This window comes from Pezoporus occidentalis, unplaced genomic scaffold (genome assembly GCF_034315485.1).
Source record: "Pezoporus occidentalis ecotype Australia unplaced genomic scaffold, CSIRO_AGI_Poc_V1 ctg2895, whole genome shotgun sequence".
Taxonomy (NCBI): domain Eukaryota; kingdom Metazoa; phylum Chordata; class Aves; order Psittaciformes; family Psittacidae; genus Pezoporus; species Pezoporus occidentalis.
This window is the reverse complement of record NW_026914824.1, coordinates 1,830-10,303: the sequence shown is the minus strand read 5'-3', so window position 1 is coordinate 10,303 and position 8,474 is coordinate 1,830. Positions and strand designations below refer to the sequence as shown.

The window sequence follows — 8,474 nt, the reverse complement described above, 5'->3', positions numbered from 1 at the left end:
TCATGGGCTCTATGGGGCTCTATGGGCTCTATGGGGCTCTATGGGCTCCATGGGGGTCCATGGCACCCATAGCGGGTGCTGACCCCCCCTCGTCTCCCATGGGTGCAGGCGATGGGGCCCTGGGGCTGCCTGGGCCTGGCCAGGGGCTTCCTCTTCCTCTTCAACAGCGCGGCCGTGGTGAGCACCCATGGGTGGTGGGGGGGGTATGGGGGCTATGGGGGGGGCTATGGGGGCTATGGGGGGCTATGGGGGCTATGAGAGCTATGGGGGCTATGGGGGGGCTATGGGGGCTATGGGGGGGGCTATGGGAGCTATGGGGGCTATGGGGGGCAATGGGGGCTATGGGGTGCTGGGGGGGGTATGGGGGCTAGGGGGGGCTATGGGGAGCAATGGGTGCTGTGGGGGGTAATGGGTGCTACGGATGCTATAGGATGCTATGGGGTCAATGGAGGTCAACGGGTGCTATGGGGTCAATGGGGGCTATGGGTGCTATGGGGGTGAATGGGTGCTATGGGATCAATAGGTGCTTGGGTGCTATGGAGGTCAATGGGTGCTCTGGGTGCTATGGGATCAATAGGTGCTTGGGTGCTATGGAGGTCAATGGGTGCTCTGGGTGCTCTGGGGGTCAATGGGTGCTCTGGGTGCTCTGGGGGTCAATGGGTGCTTGGGTGCTATGGGGGTCTATGGGTGCTCTGGGTGCTATGGGGGTCAATGGGTTCAATGGGTGCTCTGGGGGTCAATAGGTGCTCTGGGTGCTATGGGGGTCAATGGGGTCAATGGGTGCTCTGGGGGTCTATGGGTGCTCTGGGTGCTCTGTTTCCCCCCCCAGCTTTTAGGGTCCCTCCTCGTGGCCTTTGGCCTCTGGGCCCTCCTTGACCGATGGAGCCTGAGCTGGGTGCTGGGTACGAGCCCCCTATGGGGCACCCCATAACCTATGGGGCAGCCCCCATGTGTGGGGCACCCCCTGCTCTATGGGGCACCTTCCCCCATAGGGCATCCCCCTCTATGGGGCGCCCCCCATGTATGGGGCACCCCCCATGTATGGGGCACCCCATAACCTATGGGGCATCCCCATCTATGGGGCACCCCCCCCTCTATGGGGCACCCCCTCTATGGGGCAGCCCCACTGATGCCCCCCCCGTTCCCCCCCCCAGGGTCTCCGTTGCTGGCGCTCAGGGGCGGGGCCTGGCTCTGGTTGGGGGTCGGAGGCGGCGCCGCGGCCTTGGGGGCCCTGGGGGGCATCGGGGCCCTGCGGGGGGGCAGGGTCCTGCTGGGGCTGGTGCGTGGGGGGGAGGGGCGGGGGGGGAGGGGGGGTGGGGGGAGGGGCATGAGGGGGTGAAGGGGGGAGGGGGGTGAAGGGGGTAAAGGGGGGGGAGGGGGCGATGTGGGGGGAGGGGATGAAGGGGGGAGGGGGGTTGTGGGGGGGCTGTGGGGGGGATATGGGGGAGGAGGTGGGGAAGGGGGGGCACTTATGGGGCTGGGGAGGTCAATGTGGGGCAGGGGGGGGAGCCACATGTGGGGCCTGCCCCATGCATTCTCCCGCCCCCATCTCTGCCCCCCAAGTACTTCGGGTCCCTGCTGCTGCTCTTCACGGCGCAGATCACGGTGGGGGTCATTGTCTATACCCAGCGCATCGAGGTGAGTGCAGGGCTGTGGGGCAGGGCTATGGGGCAGGGCTGTGGGGCAGCGTTATGGGGCAGGGCTATGGGGCAGGGCTATGGGGCAGGGCTGTGGGGCAGCGCTATGGGGCAGGGCTATGGGGCAGGGCTATGGGGCAGGGCTGTGGGGCAGCGCTATGGGGCAGGGCTATGGGGCAGGGCTATGGGGCAGCGCTATGGGGCAGGGCTGTGGGGCAGCGCTATGGGGCAGGGCTATGGGGCAGGGCTATGGGGCAGCGCTATGGGGCAGGGCTATAGGGCAGGGCTATGGGGTAGAACAGCGCTATGGGGCAGGGCTATGGGGCAGGGCTATGGGGCAGCGCTATGGGGCAGGGCTGTGGGGCAGGGCCATGCTATGGGGCAGGGCTGTGGGGCTGGGCTATTCTATGGGGCAGGGCTCCCTCTGCCCCCCAGGTGTTCTCCAAGATGGCGGCGCACGCGCGGGACCTGATCCAGGGGTACCCGGCCCAGGGCCCCCCCGGGGAGCCCCACGAGGCCTGGGACCTCGTCCAGCAACAGGTGAGCCCCATAGAGCCCCATAGAGCCCCATAGAGCCCCATAGCACCCATAGAGCCCCATAGAGCCCCATAGCACCCATGGAGACCCATAGAGCCCCATAGAGCCCCATAGCACCCATAGAGCCCCATAGAGCCCCATAGCACCCATAGAGCCCCATAGAGCCCCATAGAGCCCCATAGCGACCCATAGCACCCATAGAGCCCCATAGAGCCCCATAGCACCCATGGAGACCCATAGAGCCCCATAGAGCCCCATAGCACCCATAGAGCCCCACAGCACCCATAGAGACCCACAGCACCCATAGAGACCCATAGATCCCCATAGAGCCCCACAGCACCCATAGACCCCATAGGGACCCCACAGAGCCCCATAGCACCCATAGAGCCCCATAGAGCCCCATAGCACCCATAGAGCCCCACAGCACCCATAGAGACCCACAGCACCCATAGAGACCCATAGATCCCCATAGAGCCCCACAGCACCCATAGACCCCATAGGGACCCCACAGAGCCCCATAGAGCCCCATAGAGCCCCGTAGCACCCATAACACCCATAAAGCCCCATAGCCCCCATAACCCCCACAGCCCCCATAGCCCCCATAGCCCCATAGCCCCCATAGCCCCCATAACCCCCACAGCACCCATAGCCCCCATAGCCCCCATAGGCCCCATAGCCCCTATAGCCCCCATAGCCCCATAGCCCCCATAGCCCCCATAGCCCCCATAGCACCCATAGCCCCCATAGCCCCCATAGCCCCCATAGCCCCCATAGCCCCATAGCCCCCATAGACCCCATAACCCCCATAGCCCCCATAGCCCCCATAGCCCCCATAGCCCCCATAGCCCCCATAGCCCCCCATACCCCCCATTGCCCCCATAGCCCCCATAGCCCCCCCATGGCCCCCATAGCCCCCATACCCCCCATAGCCCCCATAGCCCCCATCACCCCCATAGCCCCCCATTCCCCCATAGCCCCCATAGCCCCATAGCCCCCATAGCCCCCCATAGCCCCATAGCCCCCCATAGCCCCCATAGCCCCATAGCCCCCATAGCCCCCCATAGCCCCCATAGCCCCCATAGCCCCATAGCCCCCCATAGCCCCCATAGCCCCATAGCCCCCATAGCCCCCATAGCCCCCATAGCCCCATAGCTCCCCATAGCCCCCATAGCCCATAGCCCCGCTAGCCCCATAGCTCCCCATAGCCCCATAGCCCCCATAGCCCCATAGCTCCCATAGCCCCATACCCCCCATAGCCCCCCATAGCCCCCATAGCCCCCATAGCCCCCCATAGCCCCCATACCCCCCATAGCCCCCATAGCCCCCATAGCCCCCATAGCCCCATAGCCCCCATAGCCCCCATAGCCCCATAGCCCCCCATAGCCCCATAGCCCCCCATAGCCCCCCATAGCCCCATAGCCCCCCATAGCCCCATAGCCCCCATAGCCCCATAGCCCCCATACCCCCCATAGCCCCATAGCCCCCCATAGCCCCGCCCCATATCCCCGCCCCACACCCCCCATATCTCCGCCCCATAGCCCCCCCATAGCCCCGCCCCACACCCCCCATAGCCCCCCATAGCCCCATAGCCCCCCATAGCCCCATAGCCCCCCATAGCCCCATAGCCCCCATAGCCCCATAGCCCCCCATAGCCCCGCTGTCCCCCCGCAGTCCCTGGCCCTCATGGCGGGTGAACCCGTGGGGCTGAGCTGCGCCCTCTCGGTGCCCCCCGAGCCCCTGGAGCTGCCCCTGGCCTCGGACCCACGGCGCTCGGTCACCATCCCCCCCCCCGCGGCCCACACCGGGCCCAGCCCCCTCCGCATGAGGCTGCTCTCGCACCGCCTGCGCCAGGGGCAGGTACCTATGGGGGTTCTATGGGGCGCTATGGGGGATCTATGGGGCTCTATGGGGTTCTATGGGGCGCTATGGGGCTCTATGGGGGCTCTATGGGGCTCTATGGGGCACTATGGGGTTCTATGGGGCACTATGGGGGTTCTATGGGGCTCTATGGGGGATCTATGGGGCGCTATGGGGGCTCTATGGGGCTCTATGAGGCTCTATGGGGGATCTATGAGGGCTCTATGGGGTTCTATGGGGTGTTATGGGGGATCTATGGGGTGCTATGGGGCTCTATGGGGCGCTATGGGGGATCTATGGGGCGCTATGGGGTTTTATGGGGCTCTATGGGGGATCTATGGGGTGCTATGGGGCTCTATGGGGCTCTATGGGTGTAGATCTCTATAGGGCTCTATGGGGTTCTATAGGGCTCTATGGGGTTCTATGGGGCTCTATGGGGGATCTATGGGGCTCTATGGGGGCTCTATGGGGCTCTATGGGGGCTCTATGGGGTTTCTATGGGGGATCTATGGGGTTTCTATGCGGCTCTGTGGGGTCTCTATGGGGTCTCTATGGGTCTCTATGGGGTCTCTATGGGTCTCTATGGGGTCTCTATAGGGTCTCTATGGGTCTCTATGGGTCTCTATGGGTCTCTATGGGTCTCTATGGGTCTCTATGGGGTCTCTATGGGTCTCTATGGGTCTGTATGGGGTCTCTATGGGTCTCTATGGGGTCCCTATGTCTCCCTCCCCTCCCCCCACAGGACAGCGCCGCCCTCAGCGCCCTCAGCACGGATCCCCCTTTCCTTGGGGGCGCCCTCCACGCCGTGGGGGGTTGGGTTGGGGGATGGGTGGGTGGGGGGGGGGCGGCGCCGCCCCTCCCCCCCTCCCCCTGGCTCGTGGTGCACGTGCACGGCGGCGGCTTCGTGGCGCAGACGTCGCGCTCGCACGAGCTCTACCTGCGGGGCTGGGCCCGCGCCCTCCGCGCCCCATTGCTCGCCCTCGATTACGGCCTGGCCCCAGAGAGCCCCTTCCCTAGGGGGGTGGAGGACGTCTTCTATGGGTACTGCTGGGCCCTGAGGAACTGCGGGCTGCTGGGTGAGCGGGGGAGGGGCATTGGGGGGGGGAGGGGTGGGGAGGGGTGGGGGAGGGGGCATTGAGGAGTGAGGGGGGGAGGGGGAGGGGAGTGGGGGTGTCATTGAGGAGTGATGAGGGGAGGGGAGGGGGGGAGGGGTCATTGAGTGATGGGGGAGGGGGGAGGGGTCATTGAGTGATGGGGGGAGGGGGTGGGGGGTGGGGGAGGGGTCATTGAGGAGTGATGGGGGAGGGGGGTCATTGAGTGATGGGGGAGGGGGCATTGAGTGATGGGGGAGGGGAGGGGGGAGGGGGGTCATTGAGGAGTGACGGGGGAGGGGGCATTGAGGGGGGGGAGGGGTCATTGAGTGATGGGGGAGGGGTCATTGAGGAGTGATGGGGGAGGGGGAGGGGTCATTGAGTGATGGGGGGAGGGGGTGGGGGGTGGGGGAGGGGTCATTGAGGAGTGATGGGGGAGGGGTCATTGAGGAGTGATGTGATGGGGGATGGGATGGGGGCAGGGGTCAATGAGGAGTGAGGGGGGGAGGGGTGATGTAAAGGATGGAGAGGGAGGGGAAGGGGGGGTCATTGAGGAGTGATGGGGGAGGGGGAGGGGGCAGGGGGCTCATTGAGGAGTGATGGGGGAGGGGTCATTGAGTGATGGGGGAGGGATCATTGAGGAGTGATGGGGGAGGGGTGATGTAAAGGATGGAGGGGGAGGGGGAGGAGGGGTCATTGAGGAGTGATGGGGGGAGGGGAGGGGGGGAGGGGGGATCATTGAGGAGTGATGGGGGAGGGGGAGGGGTCATTGAGAAATGATGTGATGGGGGAGGGGTGATGTAAAGGATGGAGGGGGAGGGGTGGTCATTGAGGAGTGATGGGGGGAGGGGGAGGGGAGGGGTCATTGGGGAGTGATGGGGGAGGGGGGTCATTGAGGAGTGATGTGATGGGGGAGGGGTGATGTAAAGGAGGGGGAGGGGTGGTGTCATTGAGGAGTGATGGGATGTGGAGGGGGTGACGTAAAGAAGGGAGAGTCCCCTATAGCGCCCCATATCGCCCCATACACCCCTGATACCACCCCATATCGCCCTATACACCCCCTATATCACCCCATATCACCCTCTATCACCCCATACACCCCCAATATCACCCCATATTGCCCTATATCGCCCCATACACCCCCCATATCGCCCTCTATCGCCCCATACACCCCCCATATCGCCCCATACACCCCCCATATCGCCCCATATCACCCCATACACCCCCCATATCACCCCATATCGCCCCATATCGCCCCATACACCCCCGATATCACCCCATATCGCCCTCTATCGCCCTATATCGCCCCATACACCCCCCATATCGCCCTCTATCGCCCCATATCGCCCCATACACCCCCAATATCACCCCATATCGCCCGAGACACCCCCCATATCACCCCATATCGCCCGAGACACCCCCCATATCGCCCTCTATCGCCCCATATCGCCCCATACACCCCCAGTATCACCCCATATCGCCCTCTATCGCCCCATACACCCCCGATATCACCCCATATCGCCCTATATCGCCCGATACACCCCCTATATCACCCCATATCGCCCTCTATCGCCCCATATCACCCTATATCGCCGTATATCGCCCTATATCGCCCCATATCGCCCCATATCGCGCCCTCCCCCAGGCTCCACCGCGGAGCGTGTCTGCCTGACCGGGGACAGCGCCGGCGGGAACCTGGCGCTGGCGGTGGCGCTGCGCGCATGCGCCGTGGGCGTGCGCGCTCCCGCGGGTCTCGTGACCGCGTACCCCGTGACCTTGGTGCGCGCGGCCGCGTCCCCCTCGCGGCTGCTGACGCTGCTGGACCCGCTCCTGCCGCTGGGGGTGCTGGGGAGGTGCCTGAGGGCCTATGAGGGTAGGGGGGGAGGGGAGATGGGGGGGGGATGGGGGGGGGGATGGGGAGGTGCCTGAGGGCCTATGAGGGTAGGGGGGGAGGGGGGGGATGGGGGGGGATGGGGGGAGGGGGGAGACATGTGGGGAGAGATGTGGGGGGAGAGATGGGGGAGAGATGTGGGGGGAGATGTGGGGAGAGATGTGGGGGGAGAGATGGGGGGAGAGATGTGGGGGAGAGATGTGGGGGGAGATGTGGGGGAGAGATGGGGGAGAGATGTGGGGGAGAGATGGGGGAGAGATGTGGGGGGAGATGTGGGGGATGGGAGATAAGGGGGGAGATGGGATGGGGAGGGGGGGAAATGTGGGAGAGATATGGGGGGAAATGGGGAGAGATGGGAGATATGGGAGGGAGATGTGGGGGGAGATGTGGGGGGGAGAGATGGGGAGATGTGGGGGGGATGGGAGATATGGGGAGGGATGGGGTGATGTGAGATATCGGGGGAGATGTGGGGGAAGATGTGGGGGAGATGGGAGATATGGGGAGAGATGGGAGGAGAGATGGGATGGGGAGATGGGGGGAGATGTGGGGGGGAGATGTGGGAAGAGATGTGGGGGGAGATGGGGGGAGAGATGTGGGGGGGAGATGTGGGGGGATGGGGAAATGGGGAGAGATGGGGGGATGGGAGATATGGGGGGATGGGAGATATGGGGGGAGATGGGGGGGAGAGATGTGGGGGATGGGAGATATGGGGGAGATGGGGGGATGAGAGATATGGGGGGTGGATGGGATGGGGGGAGAGATGGGGGGCTGGGAAATATGGGGGGGCAAGTTGGAGGGAGATGGGCTGGGAGATATGGGGGGGAAGATGTGGGGCGGGGATGGGGGCAGAGATGGGGGGGAGACGGGAGAGATATGGGGGGAAATGGGGAGAGATGTGGGGCTGGGGATGGTGGGGGAGATGTGGGGCTGGGAGATGGGGGGGGATGGGGGGGATGGGATGGGGGGGAGATGTGGGGCTGGGGGCACTTGGGAGGCCCATGGGGGGATGTGGGGCTGGGGGGGGGGGGGGTTGGGGGCACTTGGGGGTCAATGTGGGTCCCGTCCCCCCCTCCCCCAGCAGGGTCTGAGCCGGGGCCCGATCCTGAGCCCGCCCCTCCCCCCCCGGAGCCGTCGCGGTCGCTGCTGCAGGAGCTCCGGCAGGGGGCGCTCTCGTGGCTATGGGGCAAACGAGGTGAGGGGGGTGTGGGGCAGGATGGGGGTCACTTGGGGGGCAGATGTGGGGCAGTTGTGGGGCACTGTGCATCACTTATGGGTCAGCAATGGGGTGAGATACGGGTCACTTAGGGGGCAGATGGGGGGCACTGTGCGTCACTTATGGGTCAGCAATGGGGTGAGATATGGGTCACTTAGGGGGCAGATGGGGGGCACTGTGTGTCACTTATGGGTCAGCAACGGGGTGATACGGGTCACTTAGGGGGGCAGATGGGGGGCACTGTGCAT

At 65.1% G+C, this 8,474-nt stretch overlaps 2 protein-coding genes across 2 annotated transcripts; both read left to right on the top strand.

The window, feature by feature from the left end:
• Positions 1–48: 48 nt before the first annotated feature.
• Positions 49–2,664, top strand: LOC134167438 (CD82 antigen-like). Its single transcript, XM_062626095.1, has 5 exons — positions 49–177; positions 830–902; positions 1,155–1,279; positions 1,564–1,638; positions 2,073–2,664. The coding sequence occupies exons 1-5, from the start codon at positions 112–114 to the stop codon at positions 2,208–2,210; spliced, it is 477 nt and encodes a 158-aa protein (XP_062482079.1). The 5' UTR covers positions 49–111; the 3' UTR covers positions 2,211–2,664.
• A 1,172-nt stretch (positions 2,665–3,836) lies between these two features.
• LIPE (lipase E, hormone sensitive type) lies at positions 3,837–8,190 on the top strand. The gene is made up of 4 exons (XM_062626094.1): positions 3,837–4,031; positions 4,774–5,107; positions 6,768–6,975; positions 8,095–8,190. Exons 1-4 carry the CDS (start codon positions 3,858–3,860, stop codon positions 8,099–8,101), a joined length of 723 nt encoding a protein of 240 aa, XP_062482078.1. The 5' UTR covers positions 3,837–3,857; the 3' UTR covers positions 8,102–8,190.
• Positions 8,191–8,474: the final 284 nt, after the last annotated feature.

Excerpts from the sequence above, each read along its gene's own strand:
- LIPE (XM_062626094.1), top strand. The coding sequence starts at position 3,858 with ATGGCGGGTGAACCCGTGGGGCTGAGCTGCGCCCTCTCGGTGCCCCCC. Across the intron at positions 4,032-4,773 it reads ACCGCCTGCGCCAGGGGCAG|GACAGCGCCGCCCTCAGCGC; the intron begins GTACCTATGGGG and ends CTCCCCCCACAG. Across the intron at positions 5,108-6,767 it reads GAGGAACTGCGGGCTGCTGG|GCTCCACCGCGGAGCGTGTC; the intron begins GTGAGCGGGGGA and ends GCCCTCCCCCAG.
- LOC134167438 (XM_062626095.1), top strand. The coding sequence starts at position 112 with ATGGGGCCCTGGGGCTGCCTGGGCCTGGCCAGGGGCTTCCTCTTCCTC. Across the intron at positions 178-829 it reads TCTTCAACAGCGCGGCCGTG|CTTTTAGGGTCCCTCCTCGT; the intron begins GTGAGCACCCAT and ends TTCCCCCCCCAG. Across the intron at positions 903-1,154 it reads GAGCCTGAGCTGGGTGCTGG|GGTCTCCGTTGCTGGCGCTC; the intron begins GTACGAGCCCCC and ends TCCCCCCCCCAG.